The sequence below is a fragment of the Paramacrobiotus metropolitanus genome, unplaced genomic scaffold (genome assembly GCF_019649055.1).
Source record: "Paramacrobiotus metropolitanus isolate TYO unplaced genomic scaffold, Prichtersi_v1.0 Parri_scaffold0000008, whole genome shotgun sequence".
In the NCBI taxonomy this organism is placed as follows: domain Eukaryota; kingdom Metazoa; phylum Tardigrada; class Eutardigrada; order Parachela; family Macrobiotidae; genus Paramacrobiotus; species Paramacrobiotus metropolitanus.
In genome coordinates this window covers 1,969,461-1,991,997 of record NW_026570228.1, presented here as the reverse complement: position 1 = coordinate 1,991,997, position 22,537 = coordinate 1,969,461, and the positions used below count along the sequence as shown (strand labels likewise).

The 22,537-nt window shown below is 41.1% G+C and overlaps 4 protein-coding genes across 4 annotated transcripts; 1 reads left to right on the top strand and 3 right to left on the bottom strand.

Annotated features, from left to right (window-relative positions):
- Positions 1-872: 872 nt before the first annotated feature.
- On the bottom strand, positions 873-5,257 carry LOC129582749 (uncharacterized). The gene is made up of 11 exons (XM_055474356.1): positions 4,900-5,257; positions 4,449-4,844; positions 3,783-4,355; positions 3,519-3,614; positions 3,204-3,460; positions 2,887-3,123; positions 2,161-2,827; positions 1,896-1,971; positions 1,729-1,809; positions 1,317-1,673; positions 873-1,215 (listed from the first exon to the last, which is right to left on the bottom strand). The coding sequence occupies exons 1-3, from the start codon at positions 5,002-5,004 to the stop codon at positions 3,909-3,911; spliced, it is 948 nt and encodes a 315-aa protein (XP_055330331.1). The 5' UTR covers positions 5,005-5,257; the 3' UTR covers positions 873-1,215; positions 1,317-1,673; positions 1,729-1,809; positions 1,896-1,971; positions 2,161-2,827; positions 2,887-3,123; positions 3,204-3,460; positions 3,519-3,614; positions 3,783-3,908.
- Positions 5,258-5,818: 561 nt separating this feature from the next.
- On the top strand, positions 5,819-12,503 carry LOC129582593 (inactive polypeptide N-acetylgalactosaminyltransferase-like protein 5). Its single transcript, XM_055474131.1, has 9 exons — positions 5,819-7,965; positions 8,088-8,184; positions 8,278-8,494; positions 8,646-9,134; positions 9,707-10,026; positions 10,263-10,406; positions 10,717-10,854; positions 11,202-11,624; positions 11,988-12,503. The coding sequence occupies exons 4-9, from the start codon at positions 8,722-8,724 to the stop codon at positions 12,320-12,322; spliced, it is 1,773 nt and encodes a 590-aa protein (XP_055330106.1). The 5' UTR covers positions 5,819-7,965; positions 8,088-8,184; positions 8,278-8,494; positions 8,646-8,721; the 3' UTR covers positions 12,323-12,503.
- Positions 12,504-12,750: 247 nt separating this feature from the next.
- LOC129582570 (protein sel-1 homolog 1-like) lies at positions 12,751-18,719 on the bottom strand. The gene is made up of 12 exons (XM_055474097.1): positions 18,147-18,719; positions 17,984-18,053; positions 17,499-17,661; positions 16,845-17,067; positions 16,507-16,634; positions 16,070-16,336; positions 15,846-15,933; positions 15,595-15,743; positions 14,922-15,087; positions 14,517-14,767; positions 14,200-14,340; positions 12,751-13,582 (listed from the first exon to the last, which is right to left on the bottom strand). Exons 1-12 carry the CDS (start codon positions 18,460-18,462, stop codon positions 13,217-13,219), a joined length of 2,328 nt encoding a protein of 775 aa, XP_055330072.1. The 5' UTR covers positions 18,463-18,719; the 3' UTR covers positions 12,751-13,216.
- A 688-nt stretch (positions 18,720-19,407) lies between these two features.
- On the bottom strand, positions 19,408-21,952 carry LOC129582688 (uncharacterized). The gene is made up of 3 exons (XM_055474270.1): positions 21,486-21,952; positions 20,849-21,145; positions 19,408-19,978 (listed from the first exon to the last, which is right to left on the bottom strand). Exons 1-3 carry the CDS (start codon positions 21,701-21,703, stop codon positions 19,804-19,806), a joined length of 690 nt encoding a protein of 229 aa, XP_055330245.1. The 5' UTR covers positions 21,704-21,952; the 3' UTR covers positions 19,408-19,803.
- Positions 21,953-22,537: the final 585 nt, after the last annotated feature.

Genomic DNA, 22,537 nt, shown 5'->3' with positions numbered 1-22,537 from the left:
CTGCGTAATTTTGGTTTTAACCTATGTTAATTGCGAATCACTCAATTAAAGCGAGCTGATCCAGAAGCATTAAGTACTGCGATATAATGAGTCTATAAGAGATAAAATTCTAAAAGACACAAGTGTAGATCTCCGACAAAACTGTAGGTTTTACATAATTCGTCACGGTCAGAAACCACCGTCTCACGGTTATAAGTTGAGCTGGCGACTTCTGTCGCGATCCCTGTCGTCTGTCAGCAGTTGACGTGATAATATTAACCTAGCAAAATGGTTTATCAATGATTTCCTGCGTCATTGCATTGGGTTACGACTGTTTACCGTAGTACCGTAGCGCCGTAGCACGACTGTTAACCGTAACACCGCAGCACGGTTTTTTACCGTAGCACGCTAAAATATAGTAAGCTCGCTCCGGATAGGTCGGGTGAGCTTGGTAAACCAGTTCAAGTTTGCAAGAGTGAGTATTAGCAATCGCTCTTGGTCCGTGTACGTCTTTTAATAATTTCTATCCAATTTCTTAGCAGTAATTAGTAAACTGTTAAAAATCGGGTCACAGTCAATGCATCAGCAAAAACCGGGTCACGGCCAGCCTTCCTGCTAACCGCGACACGGTGGTTTGTTTGTTTGATGCAAATAGAACACCAGGCCAGCATATTGAAATGTTGTGGTCTAATGTAAAGTGCATAAAATTCACTTTGTATATGTTGAAGCCGAGACACCACACGCGGCTAACAATGTCATAAGTGCGTACGAGCCCCATCGAGACGAGTACGCGCACAGCGCATCCACTTTTCTCTGAGAACTTTAATCGCATTATGTACCATGGCGAGCTTCGCTCAATAAAAATCACTCAAATAAAGAAGTTGTCTTGATTAAAAAATTGCAAATAGATTACTCTTTGGGCTGGTTCGATACAGCATATCCCGATATTAACCGTGTCACGGCAAAATTTAAACTGACCGGGCCACGGTTAGTTGCTTTGTACCGAAATAGTGCATACTTGACCGCATCTTTTGTGCTGTTACCCTGGCAGTAGATATAGACGAGACATATATCCAAAGGCGTGAAGACATTGTTTTGGGCTTGATACCAAGGATTTTTGTGATTAGTGACGGAATTTGGGCGAGCATCCGTAACCTTGGCCAGAATCCTACGCATCCGCACGTACGATCCGGGTTGATTGAAGCACAATGCACGCCAGGACAATGCAAGGATGCACTGAGAAGACACTTTATTTAGACAAAGTCATCGAACACTACAGTCATACATCATCTGTAAACACTAAAACAAGGAGCTAGAACATTAAAAACATAAGATACCTGACACAAACAAATTTGATATGCGGTCATCCTAGATACCGAAAACCAATACTGCTAAGACGAACAACAGCAGTATCTGCACAGGTTTGTCAAATCCGCTTTTTCTTCGAAGAATTTGGAACTGCTTTAACGAGACGGATTCGCGGGTCTGTTAGGCGGCTTTGTATTCGGCTTTGCAGGCGTAAAGCAAGCCGGCGATCGTTGAGCCAATTCTGCCAACGATTTCCGCTGCTTTGTTGGAGCTGGCATCGATAAACAGGGAACACGCATTCTTTCTTCTGAACTAACGTTATCCTGATCGCCGTACGATTTGTCTTCCCTATCCGACTCGTCAAGAGCACCCAATATTGATCGCTTCTGTATATCAGAAATTCAACTTAAAGGATCTCCAAGTACGTAAACGTACCTGTACCTTAAAGTTACGCGCGGAAATAGCCGGAGCAGCGGCAACACCACCAGAAGGCCGAAGCGCCAGCTGAGAGCTTCCGGTTTTCTGCATTAAAGAGAGAAAACCCACCAATATTAACACTACATTAAATTAGCTGAGACCGTGGCATGGTCATATCAGCTTATGTGTACCTTAACATCCGATTTTGCTGGGCCTCCGGCTACCTTGGCATTGGTTGACTGCACAATGTCATTGCCATTGCGGTCTCTAAAATGACATGTAAACTCAGCAGTGAACAAAGATGAAACTTGCAAAACTTAGTACTACGGTAACAGAAAATGAAAATCAGAATTCATCAATTCAAACGGCCCACTTGCCAACACGAAAGCAGACACTATATCAACCGTTTAAACCACACACAAGGTTGAGCAAAAGGCTTAAATACAACGGACTCACTTAAGCGGTTCCTGAGCCCATGTGCGCGCTGCTTCTAAGTTCTCTGGTTTCAGTACTAATTGGCAAAGATAACAACATGGTCGCCGATGACCAGGATTTGGATGCCCGATACGCCTTCCATAAATTTGTTCTTGCGGATATCGCTCTTAAGCGTAATTAAGGCATCACAACCACCCAGCAAAGGATACCACTTGCGTGCAAGCTTGCTAATAAGGTTAACAAATGGACTAATATTCGGCCCGCTCCCTCCTGTTTAAACTTCTGGCCCATTTCATGCGTAATCTGGAGCTCCGGTATCGACAGCGCTGGGTGAAGAAGAGCTGTAGTTGGCAGCAGCAAGGTCTCATGATCATAATACAGCTCGAATCCGTCAACTGGACAAAACTCGTTGGAAACGTCTCTTTTTCGTAGAGCTGATAGATATGCTTTGAATCAACGGTTTGACTTACGGTTTAAATGGAATAAGTTTTAAGAAGCAGACATATCTCACCGTGGCATGGTGACCACTGAACGTTCGGCACGGTAGCTGGATACAGTGACACTTAATTACGAAAACATGTGCACTGTAGGTACAATAATACTATTTATATATTATCGCCTTAGATGGTGACAAACTTACTTCAACCAGCACAGATTCGAAAGCAGTAGACAACCCTTTGTTAAATTCCTGCAAACGAATCAACCATCCAGCAATTTCGTAAAACAGTTTCCAATTCCTCTACCTACTGTATCAAAAGGGCACGTCTTGTTCGTAACTTTGTCCCATGCGTAGTCCTCAGAAACGGGAATCGCATTTTGTTGCAGCATGGATAGACTTCCGATTGAATTCTGCGCACTTTTCACCATTCGTGACCCTGGCGGTTTTAGTTTGTGATTGATTTTGGCCATATCGTTGCAGTTAAGCAGATTATCGATATGCTGTATAGTAGTCCCCAGAATGTCGTTCAAATCCCAATCAGTGTCCTTAAGAATAAAAATTACTTCAGCACATATGCATTACGGTACGTTTCTGAGAAGAAATTTTGTCAATTAGACAGAATTACGTCAATGGGCATTACGTTCACTCGCGTTCGATTAGACAGATCTTCCTCAATGGGCATAATTTGCTCTGGCGCGACAGGGAGAGCGTGCCGGAATATTTTTGCTGCGTGGCGAGGCGCTATCTCAACATGAATATTGGACACATCAGGATCATCGTCGCCCAGCCCGAGTTTCATTGCGCTATCGGGATTGCACACCTCGTCAATCTCAGGTCGAAGAAGAGCGCGATAAGGACACTCAACGTTATCCCAATCAATCACTAGAAAATGGGAGGATGCCTTCACAGGATAATTCGAAAGAAGCAACGCTGAACTTACATTTATGCAAGCGTGGCATACACTTTCGAATCCATTTGACAAAATCACGAATACTGAAACCGTTAAAACGTTCCTTCTCAGTCAGATGGTACTCCTCTGAAAACGTTTCAACAACTGATTGTGTAATTAACCGTGGCCCGGTCACGAGTACTAACATACTAGAAACTACCCAAATTTAGTGAAGTTAAGTAACTAAAATCACCTAAATATTTGCTGCTGCTCATAATGATAAGCTCGCACTCAATAAGTAATACTTTTGCTTACCAGTAGCCGAAGAAGGGAGGTTATCTTCGTCCAAATCTATGTGGTACGCAACAAAAAATTCGCCAAAAAAAATCCGAAGTGCTGAAGAGAATGCCGGTACGATGTAACTTTGAGCATGATAACCAGCTAAAGTCTGACTGGCAAGCCGGCAAGACAATGGAAAACGATTGTATCCTTTTCTTTAGTTTTCATGTCAAAACTTCGTCTGGCAACCAGCTTTAGAAAATTCACAATTATATCCATGTGTGTGGTACCGCGAACGTCAAAGATGGTTTTAAGAAATTCGCTCCAGATGCGACCAACCATTTCTGCATCAAGTTTGCCGATGAAAATTTTGTTGATCGTAGCTGGACTTCTCTTTTCGTTTATTATACCGCGCCTAATATCGAAATATGTATTGCCGAGATGACACATGATCGCCTCCTCAGATATTTTCTCATCCTTTTCTAGCATTGCAATAGCGGTAAGAAAAGGATCGACCACCGAAGCGGGGTATTCTTGAAATTCGCCGTCGTTAATCTGGTATCCGTACCGATCATTTTCGTGTTTTAGCGGCTCTAGGATGACATTGACCTAACAAAATAATTTATCAATGATTTTCAAAAAATAAATCCAAAGACTGCACAACGGTACATTGTAAAGAGCTTTTTAGAAGTGCAAACGTACGCGAATTTTCAAAGGCGTTTTCACTGCTGCAGGCAAATGTTCCTCTCTTTTCAGCTTCTGCTGTTCCAGGTCTTTTGCTATCAAAACTCCAACGATACGGTCTAAAGGTCGCAGCTTCACGCCCTCCAGGAAGGGTGGATCTGGCTTTCGCGCTTCAAATTCAACAGATTCTGGCTGCAGATGCTCGAGCGCCTGAGCGAATGCTTTGGAATCAATTGGTTCCGCATTGACAGCAAAAAATCGATCTTTTGGTCGGAAGAGGATAATTCTTGCGTTTTCAATCAACGTAGAGACATATTCTTTGTAATTACTGTATGCTCCCGCAGATTTATTCACGAAACGGAATGGCTCAGTGGTGTCAAGATCGCTCAACAGGACGTTGAAGGTCCTATAAGCCTGGTAATGCAAAACAATTTGGCAACATATAACGTACAGTAAGACGGCTTTTTACCTTTGGTTCAAAGTGGTAGAAGTCTTGCGAGGACGGATGAAATTCTCCAGCCTCAACAGCTGAATCACCGAGCTCATCCTTAGCCTTTCCAGACCAAGGCTTCATCCTTGTCTTGGACGTATCGCCCTTCCCCGGTGCCTTCACTGTACTAGCCCTAATCCCGCGCTTGTTCGCACTATCGGCCTTTTTTTGAAGTTGCGTCCCGTGCTTTGAAGCGCAGTTCGTCACCGCAGGTTTCGTTGGCGCAGCCTTCCCCAAAGTATCTTAAAACGTACTACCAGAAAATGCGCTTTCAAGCTAAAAATTCCTAGTACTACCAAGTTTAAAAATCAATAATTTTTAAATTATGTATGGATCGTCAATTACAATTCTAAGGCGGCATCCATAAATTACGAATGCAAAAAAAGTTCGACATTTTAATACCCCCCTTCCCCTGTGTCACCAGTGCTACGAAACTCAGATTCCCTCCCCTGAGCGCCAGAATCCCCCCAGTTTTAAGACTCTCCCTTCGTAAGGGGCCATCCATAAATTACGTAACGCCAAAATTCACTGTTTTGAATACTCCCCTCCCCCCGTAAATTAATTGGAGACCGCCTACTACTATTCAGCGAGTGTATTATTAGCTTGTCTGTACTACGTGTTCAAGTACTGTACATACGTGTACACATTATTGGTTAGTTTGCGACCCACCATCCATTACACAAACTTAAAAATTAATCATCCAACGTAAAGGTTAATTGTAAAAATTAAATTAACGTGAAATTAAATTAACGTGAAAATTAAACGTGAAGACTTTGTTTTGGGCTTGCAGAGTCATGGTGAGGTTTTTGCGTAGAAATGAACCGTGTCGCGTCAATTGAATTCTTGGTCTTCGTTTTTTAGTAATAAGCCGCTAAGGGCTGTTCCGATAATGGGTAAAACCGCAATATAGGGATATGGCCAGTTTTGCAAAAAATGGGCTGATTATCGACGTATCCTACTCAGAATTTTTTTCTGAGTCGAATGGACCGGGACAACGATGGTTCCGAAGTCACGTGACCGAGCTATGGGCTAATTTGCATATGGGCGCCTTACCATAGTAAAGTAAGCAAATACCATACAAAAAGACGGTGCATTACTTGTTTTGTTCAGAAAAAATTCTGAGTCGAACAGTACCCATCTCAGGTGAATAATAAATCACGTGACCAAATTCTAAATTTTTTTAAATTTCGTCAATTTTCGGGCCTTTTTTAAACTAGTCATTCTCGTGCTATTTAACCACGGTGACGTACAAAATGGTAAAATGACCCACGAAAGCAGGACACGCTGATGACGTCATCGACTCCGTTCCTCTGAAATGAATCGTCGTGACCTTTGGAGTAAAGGTCATCTGAAGGTCACAAGCTAACATCTATTTTAGCGAATCACATTAAAAATAAAATCTAAGAAGTACAGGATATCGTAAAAAACAACGAAATATAAGAATTACAAGAAGCATAAGACAACACAAAAATTATAAGAAATCATAACAAATATAACGAGGAAACATAAGAAAGAGGTAACCTAAACTGCGAAACAGTGAACGAAACCAAATCAATTCTGGGGTGTCAGTTATTCATGTATCGTTTAGAGAAAGGAGTAGCGTTGCGTTTAGTTGTTCCTTCTTCTGCCTTCTTCTGCGCATAACATTGCTGTGAGTTGTTACTTTTCCTGTCTCGTTTAAAAAACGAGTAACATTGCTGTGGGGTGTTGTCACTTCTGTCTCGTTTAAAGAAAGAATTAACACTGCTTTGGGGTGTCACCAGTTCTTTCTCGTTTAAAGAAAGGAATAACATTGCTAATGGGTGTTATTAGTTCTGTCTCGTTTAAAGAAAGGAGTAACATTGCTGTGGGGTGTTACCACTTCTGTCTCGTTTGAAGAAAGGAGTAATACTGCTGTGAGGTGCTACTTCTTCACTTCTTCTGTTTTGCTTAAAGAAAGGAGTAACATTAGTTCGAAGTTCTACTTCCTGTCTCGTTTAAAGAAAGGAGTAACGCTGCTGGTAGCTGTAACCAGCCCATATGTCTCTTTTAAAGAAACGAGTCACCTAGCTGTGAAAACACAAATTGTCTGAGAAATTACGCGAAAATAAGTTGGCTAAATAATAGCATTACCGCTAAGCAACTATTATTTAATTGTAACTGTTTTCAGTATTTCAGTCAAGTGACCTTTGTGACCTAGTTTGACCTTTATGAGTGGAAAAAAATATGAGTCGAACGTGTCATTTATGACGTATATATGACGTCATCAGCAAGAAGGAGTATTAAACTCCTTAAATCCAGAAATGATTGAATAAATTCATAACTTGGTCATGCGATCTCTGATCGACGTGATTCACGTATCATTCGACTCAGAATTTTTTTCTGAGTCGAATTTTTTTGTTTTCATTCGACTCAAACTAGCTATAAAACGTGTGTTTATCACAGGTTTTACATAAAAAACTATGACGAAGCACCTAATATGCAAATTGACCCATAGCTCAGTCACGTGACTTCGGATCTGCTCCTGTCCCGGCACATTCGATTCAGAAAAAAATTCTGAGTAAGGAGCATCATCAATCTTGCCATTTGAACCTTTTTTGGCCGTATCCCTATCTTGCGGTATTGCCGATGAATTGACATACAAATTGAAGTACACTGACGACACCGTCCAGACCAATTATTCGGATTGGATGAAGGCTTCTTGGCCATTCGGGAGCGTATCGCGTTGGAAGTTGAGAGGGTCAGTGGGACACAGTTCGGCTGCAGCGATCGCAATCAAGACTTCGTGGTGGGAAAGGAAATGCGAGGCGGTATTAATCATTTCCACATGTATCCACTGCCGAAGAAGCGTATTATTTTCGAGCCGGAGAAGGTGCAGCCGGACTGCACGAATGATTCGGATATACAGTTGAACGAGGACACTGACAGTTGTCGCGGCAGTGGCACCAGCGAATGATCAGGTGAGTATCTTTGGTCACTGAATAGGATTTTCGTACTGGCGTTAGCGTTTTCCTTGGATCATTTCCTTGGATCACTTTACAGTTTACTTTGTTCAGTTTTGACAAGGTAACAGAACAACTCGACAGTATTAAATTATTTTTCGTTTTACTTTGATTTTCAGTCCGTACACAGCATCATCATTGTAATAATTTGGACTACTTGGATATTTGTAATAAAATCTTTTGCAGAAAATTCTGTGATCCTTCCCTTACCGCCTTTGAGCCAGAACCACTGGGAAATCTGGTAACCGGGATGGATTTCTATAATTCTGTTTCGATATTAACAGTAAGCTGAATTATTTGCTAATGCTGATAATTTTGGTTTTTGAAGAATATTGTGTGCCATTCGAGAAAAAATGAGCATTTGTGATGCTTGCAGATTCGCATCGTGGTTCGGAATTCTGTGCGAATCCATCCGCAGATTCGGAAATTAATAATTTGTATTCGCTACTGCTACTTAATATATATAGAATGTACTTATATACTGTATATAGAATGTCCACTTTTATATAGTATATAGAACTTCAGCTTATTCGCCATTTCTGCGATTTGGTCGACCGCCCTAGCTATGAACCACTTATTCTGCGTGTGACACTGTAATTATGATTTCTATAAACACAAACATTTTTCTGACTGATCATTTTTTTGACTTTGATTTTGTCAAAAATCAAAATAATTTTCATCTATAGATAAATTTTTTACACTGACCGTCGAAGTAATTGTGCAGCGCGACTTATATTCTTCTAGTTAAACCGTCAACACTTCATCCTTCATCTTCGATAGTTGGTGACTACTTGGATATTTGTAATTTGTACATCGTGCTATGTTCTTTATGGGCAAAGTTATCTGCGTCTGCATTGCCGTTTGGTATTTGGTTACATTTATACTGAGTATCGTTGAGCTGTTGTCGTTGGAAGCCAAAAATAACCACCTGTTGCGCTCGGAAACTGCTCGTTTACAGACTCTCCATCTGCAAACCAGTGATGATGAAGCGATAGCGAAACGACTGCAGCACAAGTACGAGAAAGTCAAAAATCTGAAGGACGGGATATGGTTGAAGCGCGGGACGAAAAAACCATCCGTTACCGTCTCGGATCAGTCGGGAATCAACAGCTCTCTGGTGGCGTTTATTCGCAGCGATGCGGACTCAGAGGAATTCGCCAAAAATAAGCTGCATGATTTCAACGTGTTTCTCAGTGATCGTATGCCACTGGATCGATCGCTGCCTGATGTCAGGTAAATTACATCCTAAAATTACTTTTACTACCATTGAAATTTCAGTTCAGGTCCTTCTTTATCGATGATTTATTCTCGAACTATTAGGATTTTTTCGTTTAATTAGACGTGAAAATACTAATAATAAATGTTAAACAATTAGAATAACCAAGAATAAACAATTACTTAATACCAATATTAATAAATACAGTAAAATAAAAAATGACAAAAAACATTAAATATATACCGTTAAGAAATTTCCTTATAATAAAGACTGTACAAATCAAAATTAAATAATTCAGCAAATCTACAGAACAATCTAGTTTTTATTAGTTTTATGTATTTACTACTATTATTTTGACTCGTTTTGGCCTTTGCCAGTAATAAAAATCTCCTTTTTACTAAGACACGCGACTGGTTAGAAACGTCAAAAAAAAATAAGGAATTTCGATTTTTTTAGAACGTTTTAATTATATTGTTCATCATTTTCGGTCTTTCCCTTTCTGCTACGCTTTTGTTGGTATTATGCGATTGTGTACGTATATTTTATATATAATTTTCCAGGTTTCTATATCTTATATATAATTTTCCAGGTCTGCCGGATGCAAGAATGTGGTGTATAGCGAATTATCCAAGACCGTCAGCGTGATTATTTGCTTTCACAATGAAGCACGCAGTGTTCTGTTGCGAACCGTCGCATCCGTCGTTAATCGGTCGCCCGGAAATTTACTAGTGGAAATTTTATTAATCGATGACTTTTCCGCGAAGGAGTTCATCGGTGGCGATTTGTTGGATGTTCTCCGCGCTGTTAGTGCTAAAATTCATTTAATTCGGCTGGAAAAACGCGAAGGATTAATTCGTGCACGAGTGGCTGGCGCGCGACAGGCTAATGGCGATGTTTTATTTTTTATGGGTACGTTACTGATTTATATGCAAATTAGTACTGCTTTTTATCATGCAAGCTAGAAGCGCGATGCGGAAATGTTTGTTTTTCCTTCTTTTTCTTTGTTAATTTGAAAAGAGGTGGTACTGGTACAGAAAATGATTTTAATTCTGTCGTGACGTATGTTGAAGGTGTGGCCACATATCTCGCAACTGCTTGGTGGCATTATTTTACTCATTTATGATGATTTACTTTACTTTGACCAGATTCACATTGTGAAGTAAATGAAGGCTGGATGGAGCCACTTGTTGCTGCGATCCAGGATAATCATTCTACAGTGATCTGTCCAACCATTGACATTATCCATTCGGATTCCTTTGAGTATGCACCGTCGCCGCATGTAAGAGGAGGTTAGTCGGTAAATTTACATTGAATGTGTTGACGATGTTTTTCGTTTCGCGCAACAGTTTTCGTAGTCCCTGTTGACATCTTTGATCATATCGACAATTTCTTGGTAATTATTTGCGTGTAGTTTTTTCGCTCCATAAATTCTTTCGTGCATACCAGATACCGCCAATACCGGCGTTGTTTCAGTATTACGACCTTAAAAATTATTTTGATACATCGTCTCTGCGTATCCTAAACAGTTCATGGTACTCTTTCATTTTGTGTTGCTTTTGTACTTTTCGTGATATCCCAACGTACGTGCTTTGCTGGCAGGTTTCAACTGGGGCTTACATTTTCGATGGGAATCACTTCCGAATGCCAATTCTGAGGGCGAAATTATTCACCCATTTCGCAGTGCCGCAATGGCCGGAGGATTATTTGCAATACATCGACACTATTTTCGTCAGATCGGTTAGTTTGTGGCGCAGTATACAAATCTGCGTTAATATTACTTGGCTTGCTTTTTCTTTTGTCATTGTTGTTGAACTGGCTGTATTAGGTTTATATGAAAATATGAATGTTTTTTGCCTTAAAGGGTCTCATGTTTGCATTTATTTTTACTGTTCAGCCATGTTGGATCTGAATAATGTTTTAGTACATTTAAACATTAGTACATTAGAACAGTTTTTAAAATTTTAATACATTAAATTTTATTTCCTTTTTAGTTTTTTGTCGTGTGCGTTTGGTGCATTATATCTCTTTTAATAGACAGTATTTGGATTCAGTGTATAAGTATGTTGATTGATGTTTGTATACAGGCGAATACGATACCGGCATGGATATCTGGGGCGGCGAGAACATTGAATTATCCCTGCGCATCTGGCTGTGTGGCGGGACGCTGCTCATCTCCCCTTGTTCGCGGGTCGGCCACATTTTCCGCCACCGGCGTCCTTACGGCAACGACGGCAAGGGCGACACCCAGCTGACCAATAGCTTGCGGTTGGCCCGCGTCTGGCTGGGCGACTACATTGACAAATTCTACGACGCCCGTCCGGAAGCGCGCCAGCTGGACGCCGGCGATATTTCCTCCCGGGTTCAACTAAAATCTGATCTACACTGCCGGTCATTTCAGTGGTTTGTCGACAACATTTATCCGGAGGCCCTGTCTCCATCCGGGGCGGTGATTGAGAAGCCGCAGCTCAGTTTCACAGGAAAATTCCAACTGCGTCATGTTCACACAGGTATGGTTGAAAAACAATTGTAAATTCTAGACTTCAGGTTAAAATCATTTCAAAATTAAAGGGGTCTTCGCGCGTTTGAAATTTGACTGATTTTGAATTGAAAGAACAAATTAGAAAGGATTGAGTCTGATAAAGATAATTTTAAGTGAACAAGAAGATTTGGTATCACTAAAGCAACTGGTAAAATGAAATAAAAATAATGTTTTAACTACGAGTCTAACCGTTTTGGCGCGTAAACCAAGGAGTTATCGAAGAAAAACCAGGAGTAAATAGTTTAAATAATTTCACATTTCATTTCAAATCAGATTACATTTTCTCATCTTTGCAAAAGGCGAATGAATTGTAATCCTGTACTTTACACAGGGAAGTGTATCGGCACGGAGTCTCTGGTGCGAGATGATCCGGCAGCGTTGGTGGACTGTGATAAGGACGGGAAACGGGCGCTGATATACGAAGAAAAACAATCGCGCGCCCTGGTGTTGGGCCGGAAGTTGTGTCTGGAAGCGGCGGATGTGCCGCGGTTGGGCAAGTGCCACTACAGTGGCCAGGAGCAGGCGTGGGTGTATTCGAAGAACCAGAGGCATACGTCCATTATGAGCGTGGTGAAGGCACTGTGTTTGGGCGTGCGGAATGATCGGCTAGAGTTTATTCGGTGTAATGATGAATCTCAGCTGCTCTTGTGGCAGATTGTTCAGTGATAAGGTAATTGTTGTACTCGAAGTTATAATGAGATCTCAGCAAAATTTAGTGTTATTCGTCCTGGGATTTGAAAGGATGCTTTTTCGCCCACTGTTAAAAACAGAATTTTTAAAAAAACTTTGTTTCGGTCATAAATGCACATTTTACATAAAGACATTAAAAGGTATGCTGATTATTCGAATAAACGAGCAAAACGGGTGCATCGTATGTTTCGTTTCGTACTCTATTTGATTGTGCATCTGTTGTATTGCCTTGTGTATCTGGCATCGATCACCCTTAAAGGCCATTTCACTACAATGTCATGCGTTTACTACGTTGTCATAAATTTTCGCAATGTACATCTCGTAAATTCGGTGAAAACATTTGTAGTTTCGCTTTCGCATTATCACATATATAATATAGATATTCATTATCGACCATCAATCATCATCATGCTACAGCGGAATCGCAGACTTCAACAATAAGTACCAACAATACTTCGACAAAACTTTCTACCAAATTGAATTTGGAAAATAAGCTTTGCCAAAAGTGCTTCAAGGAAAAACCCTAGAATTTTCTTTTGTCAGTCGAATGGAAAGGGAAAAATGCTTATTATAAAGCAATATAAACTGCCTTTCCCAAATCTGTCTCTTGATTTCGTTAACCTTTCAGGGCTCGCTCAACTTTTAAGCAGTTCTCTAACTGACAGCTCAGTGTCGTATCTTTCATCTTCGTTCTTTCGATCCGTATTCACAAATCCCCGGTCAGTTAAAATAATCCCATAATTTAGCTAATAATTTTCCATCATACAACTAAGAACAAAAAAATGATAAATCAGCGAACAACAATATAGAAACTCCCCCATCACAACTTATGCACCATCCCACCGGCCCAGCCAGATTCCCCGGCACTTTTCAATCGGGATTCTCCATGTTCTGATTCCCCGCCACATTCCTCTGCCGCACACCGCTGGAATCCGCCGACCCGGTGGATGATGACGAGGAGGAGGCCTGCGAGGAGTGCGTCTCGGACGAGGATGACGAGGAGGGCCGCGCATCACCGTGGGCGTTGGCGGATTGCTGTTGCGCCCGCTGGACATTCTGCCGGTGCGTGTCAACGGTGGCACGACGGCGTTCATTGCGCTGCCGAGCTAATTCCTGCGTGACACGCTGCATAATGATCAGCACACTGATCAGGATGCAGGCTAAGCCGGCGGCCAGATAGAGATCCCAGTATTCCACGGCGGAATGCAATATGGCACCACTTATGGAGTCCGGCATCTGCAGCGCACAACATCAATTGTAACAAAAAACCCACAAATGTTCGATAATAATATGCTGTAACGTATGACTGCTGTAGGCGGTATTCTCATGGAATAAAGGGCAGCTATTTTTGTTGGAAATTGTTACAACGATAGTAAAGTACTGAATGTCGCTAATTTATATTTAACAGAACTACACAGTACTGTACATACAAAATGCAAACAATAATATTAAAACCAGTTAGTCACGCGATCCGACATATTTACAGTAATGAGCTTGGTAGTGTAGTGGCTAAAGGCTCTGTCCCCAATACGGGGTGTTGAAATACAAAGACCGATATTTTAAAAAAGAAAGCTTTGATTTAAATTCAGATACTTTTTTGGCATAGATCCAAAAGTTCAAAACCGTTACAGCAAATATTCAGAAGCACAAAACTCGCACGCCCACGTGAAAGATCAACCTCGATTATTGCAGAATATGAAAACAGACTTTTGTACACTAATAAAATAAAAGAGTACATTAGTGCATAAAAAAAGGAGCAACATCGTTGTTAAGGTTATATTACTGCCAAGGTTATCATGCAAAGGCATAACACAGCTTCGTGTCATAGAGAGACAATAAAAGGAACACCTTACCGAGAAATTGTACACGGAGCTGAAAATCTGATTCCACACGAACAGCGCACCGAGACTCATCAATGCCAGCGTCACCGGCGCATGGGCATCCACACTAGTTTCCGCCGCGCGGTCGTAATATCGTTTTGCCAAATGCAGATCCTACCATAACAGAATAAACTTTTACAGAATCCGTGACTGAAAAAATCAACAACTTGCTCGCAGCATTATTCCACAGAAAAAAACCAAAGAATACTCACCACATCGTGCCGTTGAAATTTAAAGAATAGCTTCTGTTTTTCAAATTTATAATTGTCATCACCGAAAATATTTCGCACCTGTTTCACGCCCAACCCCGCCTGGTACATGTAGCCCAAATTGAACAGCGCCTGTGCATTGTTACTCTGCTCAATCTGGCGGTAATTGGCCATGGCTTCCTCGTAGTCGACCTCCGTGCCCAGACCGTAATAATGATAGTCACCCAGCTTGATGCGGGCCATATTGTAGCCCTGGGCGGCCGCCCGTTCCCAGTAGATGATGGCGCGTCCGAAGGATTCATTCTGTGGGAAACCCAGCGCCAGTGGTTCATCTGCAAATAGAAATTAATCTGATTAAAGTGAAATCGACACAGTACAAAGCAAATTAAGAAAAGAAATTCACGATCAAATACTCATACATCTGGAAATAGTCATACTATTACAGCTTAACGACACTCTCCGCGGAAATGCGGATGATGGGCTTACTTTTATCCAGCAGGAACGCGGTATTGCTCTGCGCCACTTCGTAGCCCATATCGGCCAGAAACATGTACTTGACCAGAGCACGATTGAGATCGCCCTTTTTGTAGTCGTTAAACGCATCCATAAACATGGTCGACCAGCGACCGCGTTCGGCAACACTTTTATACAACTGCAATGCGAAAAGCAACCAGTGGCAAAGTGTTGCAGTGCACCTTCTAACAACACAAGTTTCAATACAACTGGAAATTCACCACCCACTGAACATATTTCCCTACTCAAACGGAAAATAACCTACGACTTTGCGTTTCCTTCAAGTGCTTAATTCCATGACTTACTGCGATATTTCATATTCTTTCAAACATATGAACTAGCCACATTACCACAAACATGTGGCGAAGTTATTAATGATTTCTTAATATAACAAGACATTTAAATGCCACACATTACCACACAATGCTTCCAGTGTATTTATGTAACACAAATTTTGGGAACCTGAATTTCAGTTCTATCAACATGTACGCCTGACAATGATATCGTGATCTTTGTACTGTAATAGCCAAGCGCCAGTGTTTAGTGTGCAGATGTTGTTCATGACGCACAAAATATGAGTTATGTACTCGTATAATTGTTTTTAGCTGGTTCGAATTATCTGCACTTACAAGACTGCAAACCATACCTCGACTGCGGTTTTGCACATTCGTGCCACGCCAAAGCCGAACGCATTGATTTCAGCCAAATAGAAAACGGACATGATGCTGCCACTTTGTGACGCCTGGTTGAAGAGTTTAATGGCTTTCCCCAGATCCCGCTCCACACCCAATCCATCTAAAAAAAGGAAGATTCATAAAATCCAGCTTTATTCAAAAACGCTACAAACGTCTTCCGCCATCGTTGCCAAACAAAGAAAGCTACAAGTCATCAACTTACGGAAATACATCACCGCCATCATGGCTTGTCCATCGACGTAACTCTGATCGGCTGACAATTTGAAGTAGTGCGCCGCTAATTTGTAATCCTGTCCATAACAAAAGAGCTATAAACATTCCCGTCTGCAGGGAGGAAGAAGTCTGGGCTTATTCCCGAAACAAATTCGGGAATTACGATCAGAATGCAAAAATCATAGAAGTACTGTAAGTTAACTTCAAACGCACCACATCGACACCGCGTCCATACAGGTATACCAGCCCCAATCCACTCTGTCCCATGGCATTCCCGCGTTCCGCGGCCTGTCTGAAGTAATGCAATGCCGTCGCATTATCCTGCGGCACCTCCGCGGATCCCTCCAAATACATCCGACCCAAGAATGCTCCGGCATTAACACTTTCCCCTTCGTAGGCTTTCTCGAAATACCGGAGGGCCATCAAACGATCTTGCGGCACACCGCGACCGCCTTGTAAGTACAACTGGCCCAGAATAACCTGTTAACACAATTCATCAGGTTATGAAATCCGCTGTCTCTTGACCACCATTTGACGCACAATTCTAGTGCGCTCAACTGATTCCAGATTTGTAATTTTCAGTTGTTCTGCATATTCGAGGGACATAATAAGACTATATATAATAAGCTAGCATCACTCACTAAAATTACCTGAGCCGACGTGTCCCCTTTATTGGCGATAAACGTATAATACTGCATCAAATCATCGTCCATATTATTATTCACGCCTGGATTTTCCCATTCTTCATACAGACGAATTTTCTGAATGGATGGTCCACCTGGAAAATGGTAAACACGCAAATTAACAACAATATGAGCTTACTGTACATGTATGCTGTTAAATTTTTCTGCAAAATATGATAAGCAAAATGCAACATTTTCAGAGGGATCAAAGTGGGATCAGCATACATTCGTCAGAACACTCACACAGTTTGTAATTCCTTGCAAAATTAACACAGTTAAAACGTGCATAAAAACAAACATCTTACCAGTAATAGGAACATGATCAACAACTTTGGAGGCGGCTTTCCGGTAGAAATGCAAGGCCTGCTCACATTTACTCTCCACATTACTACCGTACAGGTAACGATATCCTAGTGCCATCTGTGCAAATGTGTTTCCGCCCAGCGCCGCAAACATGTAATGGAGCAGGGCCAGGGCCTGACTCGGCGTGTCACCACCGATTCCGGTGCTGTGCAAGAAAGCAGCGCCCTACAGAGACAGCACAGTAAATCAATGTAGTCCATGAATGATCAATAGAAACCGAATCAGAAACACAATGAAAGGCTAACAAGAACGCCTTGCCAACAGCAAGCGGCGCAATTGAGTGCATATTTGATATATTTGAACATACCCATGCGGTGAGGTTCAAAAAGTGCAATTCAACAATACAAGATAATTTCGATAAAAGAGAAAAAACACTGCCCAAAATGATCCATCTTCATTTTGAAACAAGAGCCTAATCGATGTGGCAAAAAAAACAATGTATTTTGTAGTCTGTAAAGTTTAAGCGGTTATATATGTTTAGAGCCTCCTATGTGATGAAAGATCAACAGAAATTAATAGTAAAGATAGATAACAGAGGAGTACATTGCCACTAAACCACGCCATCATACCCATAACAAATGTATATTTATTCTTACCATTTGCCCCAATGGATGAGCTTTCTCTTTCAAATTTTCGAAGAATTCCCATGCTCCGGAGATGTTGAGAGCCAGTCCATTTCCGAGTAGATACTCCATCGCGACGTACTCTTGTGCTTCCACATGGCCCAACCATGCTGCATTTTCGAAGCTTTTCCACATTCTGCACAAAAAGAGCGAATCAGAATTCTGTTCACCAAATACATACTAAAATGGTCAAATTCCAAAAACATTCAATCTATCACCAGAAACCATGGTGGTATTGCGTTGTAAACTTGTAATTTTCATCAAATTCGGACTACTGAAATTTACAAGACCAGAACTAAAGAGTGTATCAGTTTCTCTCGCAACAGAAATTAACCAATGCACACAAACGCAAAGTAAAAGAAACTGTTACTGTAATACTGCAGATAAAAAATTTTTAAAAACAGTCAAACATACGCTAAAACTATGAAATGATATTTCATAAATTTAGTTGCACTCACTGGTATTTTCCATTAACATCCAGTTTTGTCCGCAGTTTATAGCTCATTGCCGCGGCGAAAGCTGTATCACCTGCACAAGCAATGCAAACAAACAGTACTTACAAACAGTACTTACAAAATGGTTGCAAAAACTGCGCTGGAGAGCTTAGCTCAGCGAACGCACCTGCCGTGGTACTTTCATCGTCCGCTTCGGAATCCACCTCAAAATACTTCCTCTCCTCCTCTTCCCGTGCATTACGACTCGTGATATGTTCATAACTGCCCGCTAACGGCAGCAATCCAATCTCGCTGATAACACCCTGATAATCCGCGTTCAACACGGTAATGGCAATCTGGCGATCCTCCTGGAAAAGCTGATCCAGTCCGGAGACCTCCTTGATGTCGGCGCTGCGCTCATTCGTCGCAGCGCCATCATTATAGGCGAAGAAAGAAATCACGGATATATAGGCGAGAATAACACATCGGGATGGGATGATCATGGTGGATGAGATCGAAGATGAGCCAACACAAAGAATCGTCGGATATACTCAGCTGCGAGCTAATCCACTCAAATCATGATTTTAGAAGCCAGTTATGCGCTTCATGAACAGCATATCACAGCAGCACACTTCAGGGAAACGCAACAGGATTAAATTGTTGTACTGCAAAATACTGCTAGTGTGGTTCTGGAAATATATTTGACTATTCGGTATTTGGATCATGAAAACCATCTGTCACTTTCCTATCTGACTTTCCAGGTGAACTGTGTTCAAAAATCAGATTAAAGCAACCACCGAACCACGTGTGCGCAGTACGATCGCTGTATTGGTCCACATCATTCATTTCCGCTAGGTAGGTGCACGTTACTGGCGCCCAGGGCGGCTGCAGCAATCTGTCAACTGGGTTTTAGCGACCGCAACTGGATAGCCTATTGGTAAACCGCTATGAGCCAATGAGCGCACCTGTTTGAATCTTATCAGAATCAGCAACCTACACATATCGCACACAGGTATAAGGATCAGCGATTCAGTAGCATAGTGCACACAGGTAAGACACAGTCTGTCGCCGGCACTTTATTAGGTCTATCAACGACTGGATTTGCATTATTATGAAGTTGTGAACCATCTTCGTTATTGCAGGTGCAGATTATGGTACTGTCAAGTCAAATACCTTTACAGTGAAGTTAAGTACTTCAATGCAGCATTAATAATAAATTACTGTAATATTTGTAACTCATAATTTTTAGAGTTTGCTTCACCCACAGTGCTTACATTGCCGAAGCGTATTGCTTACTTGTTAATTGTACTGAAATTAAGCATAAGGTAATAATTAAGTACGCGTACGTATACAACAAATTATCACTGATTACAAGTGTGGTATACAATACAGCATCCTGCAGATGATATCATGGCCGTAAGATTTGACTCAAGTTGATTGTATAAACTTTAATCTCAATTTACTCGTATATTATCGAAATTCGAAACTGATAAATTTCGATGCGCTACTCGAGAAGTATTGTACCTCATGCAGCATTGTAAGAAGTAATAAACATAACATTAATTATTGTACGACAGTACGAGTACAATACAGTACTCTGTATAAAGGTACATATAATGCAGAGATTTATGTTTTAAGTAATAGCGTGAAAAATGTGGAAAGAGCAGTGAAAACAACCTGTTTACAAAATCCAAAAAAAACAGCCAGCCGGAATGAAAGGAATTAATGAAAAGTAAAAAATCAAAAGAGAAAAGAGCAGAAGGTCAAGTGATGTACTGAATGTGAGAACGCAGCGCAAATCTGTTGAGAATATTCGCTTGAAAAAAACTCATTACTGTGTTCAGTTAGGCTTTTGCCGTGGCGACTCCATCCTCCGCAACACATGCTCCAAACACCGCATTTGTGCACTGATATGCTCCCAATACGCGATCCAGGAATTTGTCTGTCAGCGTTTTTTCTTCGGCAGCACAAGAACTTTGCATAGACGGAGTGATGCAAGTTTTATACTGTTTGATGGTGCTGCAAAAAAGAATGCAAATTCGCGTTATTCTGCGCCTCCACCTACTGTAAGTCTGTAGCTGTTTTTTACTTGTATCTGTCCAGCCTTTACTTAAGACTGCTTCCATAAAATTTCTAAAGCAGAATAATTTGTAAAGTATGTACTGTATTTCATAATATGATATAATGCATGCACTTCAGTATTTAATTGTAAGTACTTATGTCGGATAGCTTATGCTTGTCAATTCTGCTTAAGGTTAACATATCAGTTTATTTAAGATTGTTTACTCTAATACAAAAAGCCAACAATAAAAATGTTTCCCACTAACAGATATATACAATTATTAGTAAATCACGCAAGCAAAAAACTTGTGGCAGGACAACAGGCTAATGCGTGTAGTTGTAGGCTTGTAGCATTTTGTATTGCCTCAATGTACTTAACACGTTGTCGTTGTGCAAGAATGTCCAATACAAACTGCTAACAAGTACTGTAAGGTTAAAAAACGAAAAACAATTCCCAGTAATATATAATTAGTGGTGCTTTCTTCACTTCTTCACTTCACTCTCACCGGTGTTATTACATAATTCAAACGAAAAAAACCCATAAGCAGCAACTCATGCACCTTTAATCGGCTTTCGCACAACTCTTCGAATTCTGGCATGCCAAGTCATAATTTGTTGGAGTTTGAACCCGGCACGCGCTAGTCAGCGGCAAACCTCAAACGCACCCGCCGAGTTCAACGTTTCAGTGGTTTTCAAAATAACCAATTTCCATAATAATTATAGTACACACAGTACAGTACTAATCAGATTTATGTTCAAGTTGAGCAACACTTGCGAAAAACAACTATCAATTTAACGCAAAACTGCCGATTACAGGTGCCGACTTACCAACACACATGTCGTTGGAGATTCTCAATTTGAAATATTTCCTTGGGATTTCTAGGATTGATATTTTTGTGGGCTTCCGGCAAGTTGGTTCGCATACTCTCACCGCACGCCTTGTGAGTGTTGTTTATCTTCTCGGCACACGTCGTCATCTTGGTGAACTTGCTGAAACTGTCCGTTTCATTGCACACTGATAGGATCTTGACTGTGCCCTTTGAGACGATGTGCAGATCGGTCTCGTTGGCTGGCATACATCTGCCGATCCATCCGTCGATGCAGGAAATGGTCGACTGAGCAAGCCTACAATATTACATTAAATCACAAAAAAAAAGAAAAAATGGTTTACTCAATACAAAATTAATCACCCAAATCCCGTGCACCAGTGTTACCGCAAATTTTATACGAGTACTTATGAATATTTAGTCTTTTCTTGGTGCAATATTACAATAATGCCAATAATACAGATACCTATAACGCTGTTGTTGCAAACTGCAGAACATAATTATTAAATACACCATTCTCGTGTACAAATTGTTTAATCTCCATAATTTTCGTCTGACCAAAAATAAACCATAAAATGTAATACATACTGTATATCGACGAACGTTTTCAACAGATAGCGCAGACAGATTTCTCTTACCGGCAGACTTTCGTGAAATCATTTTCCTTTAGCAAACCGCTTTTCCTGATTTTACCAATCCGCTGCCCGTCAGCCGTCATAACAAAAGTTATAATCGGGCGAGCACACTGAAACAATCCCATATCTCGGCATTCAGGGCCGCTGCTCGGTGATATGCCGGCAGATATAACAGACAAGCACACCGACAAATTGTACACAAAAATCCATCTCCAAAACATGATAGCCGATGCACAATGCTTCGCAGTAAGCTAATCCCAACGAAGCCCGAGCTAAAGAATGCTGCCCGTTGTTTTTGCGTTAATCCTAATTTCCTAAACTGAATGAATCACCCGTCCACAAATCAGGAGTGAGTGTAAGAGCAATCTATACACGCGAAATTTATATGACTTGTTTGGTTCCTTCAGGCCGGACCAGTATATAAAAGTGACTACTATAAATTGCGTACTGTATACTTTATAAAAGTTCGTCGCACGGCGATAATACCACTAGTGACTAGCTATACTCCGCTGGGTAAATGCAGTGCAAGATTGCCGCTGATAAGAGAACGAATGATAAGCTGCAACCTATAGAAAACAGCGATTTCGTACAGAATACTTGCGCTAAACATCAACGAGTTATAATTTACACGATTAAGACATGGAAGTGTATGCATTAAGTGACTTTGAGTCGTATAGATCTGTTGTGTACTGTAGGGTAGGGTTTAGCAGGACGCCTAATGTACGGCAATTTACTGACGGAGGCAAATTATGTCCACTTCCTTTCATCACAATTCGGCTTCCGAAATAAAAAGTTTGTAGTTCCAAAACCTGGCTGTCGGTTGACCTTTCAGTAAATCGGTAAATAACTATACTTCTAAAGTGCAGCTGTGCTGCCTGTGCACAAGCATGCCCTTGATTTTTGCGCAGACTGCCGCAACGTATTTTGTTTAAAATTAACACTACTTCAAGTACTGACAGTAAAAGTTCAGACTTGAGCAGGCGTCGCATATTGGTAAACCCGCACAACACACGCTCATAAAGCTATTGGATTTAAAAAGTCACCGGCGTTGTCAA

Excerpts from the sequence above, each read along its gene's own strand:
- LOC129582593 (XM_055474131.1), top strand. The coding sequence starts at position 8,722 with ATGTTCTTTATGGGCAAAGTTATCTGCGTCTGCATTGCCGTTTGGTAT. Across the intron at positions 10,027-10,262 it reads CGATGTTTTATTTTTTATGG|ATTCACATTGTGAAGTAAAT; the intron begins GTACGTTACTGA and ends TACTTTGACCAG. Across the intron at positions 10,855-11,201 it reads ACACTATTTTCGTCAGATCG|GCGAATACGATACCGGCATG; the intron begins GTTAGTTTGTGG and ends GTTTGTATACAG.
- LOC129582749 (XM_055474356.1), bottom strand. The coding sequence starts at position 5,004 with ATGAAGCCTTGGTCTGGAAAGGCTAAGGATGAGCTCGGTGATTCAGCT. Across the intron at positions 4,845-4,899 it reads TCTACCACTTTGAACCAAAG|GCTTATAGGACCTTCAACGT; the intron begins GTAAAAAGCCGT and ends TTGCATTACCAG. Across the intron at positions 4,356-4,448 it reads AAACGCCTTTGAAAATTCGC|GTCAATGTCATCCTAGAGCC; the intron begins GTACGTTTGCAC and ends TTATTTTGTTAG.
- LOC129582688 (XM_055474270.1), bottom strand. The coding sequence starts at position 21,703 with ATGTTTTGGAGATGGATTTTTGTGTACAATTTGTCGGTGTGCTTGTCT. Across the intron at positions 21,146-21,485 it reads GATTTCACGAAAGTCTGCCG|GCTTGCTCAGTCGACCATTT; the intron begins GTAAGAGAAATC and ends GTAATATTGTAG. Across the intron at positions 19,979-20,848 it reads CTCCAACGACATGTGTGTTG|CACCATCAAACAGTATAAAA; the intron begins GTAAGTCGGCAC and ends TCTTTTTTGCAG.
- LOC129582570 (XM_055474097.1), bottom strand. The coding sequence starts at position 18,462 with ATGATCATCCCATCCCGATGTGTTATTCTCGCCTATATATCCGTGATT. Across the intron at positions 18,054-18,146 it reads CGATGAAAGTACCACGGCAG|GTGATACAGCTTTCGCCGCG; the intron begins GTGCGTTCGCTG and ends TTGCTTGTGCAG. Across the intron at positions 17,068-17,498 it reads CTCATCCATTGGGGCAAATG|GGCGCTGCTTTCTTGCACAG; the intron begins GTAAGAATAAAT and ends CTGTCTCTGTAG.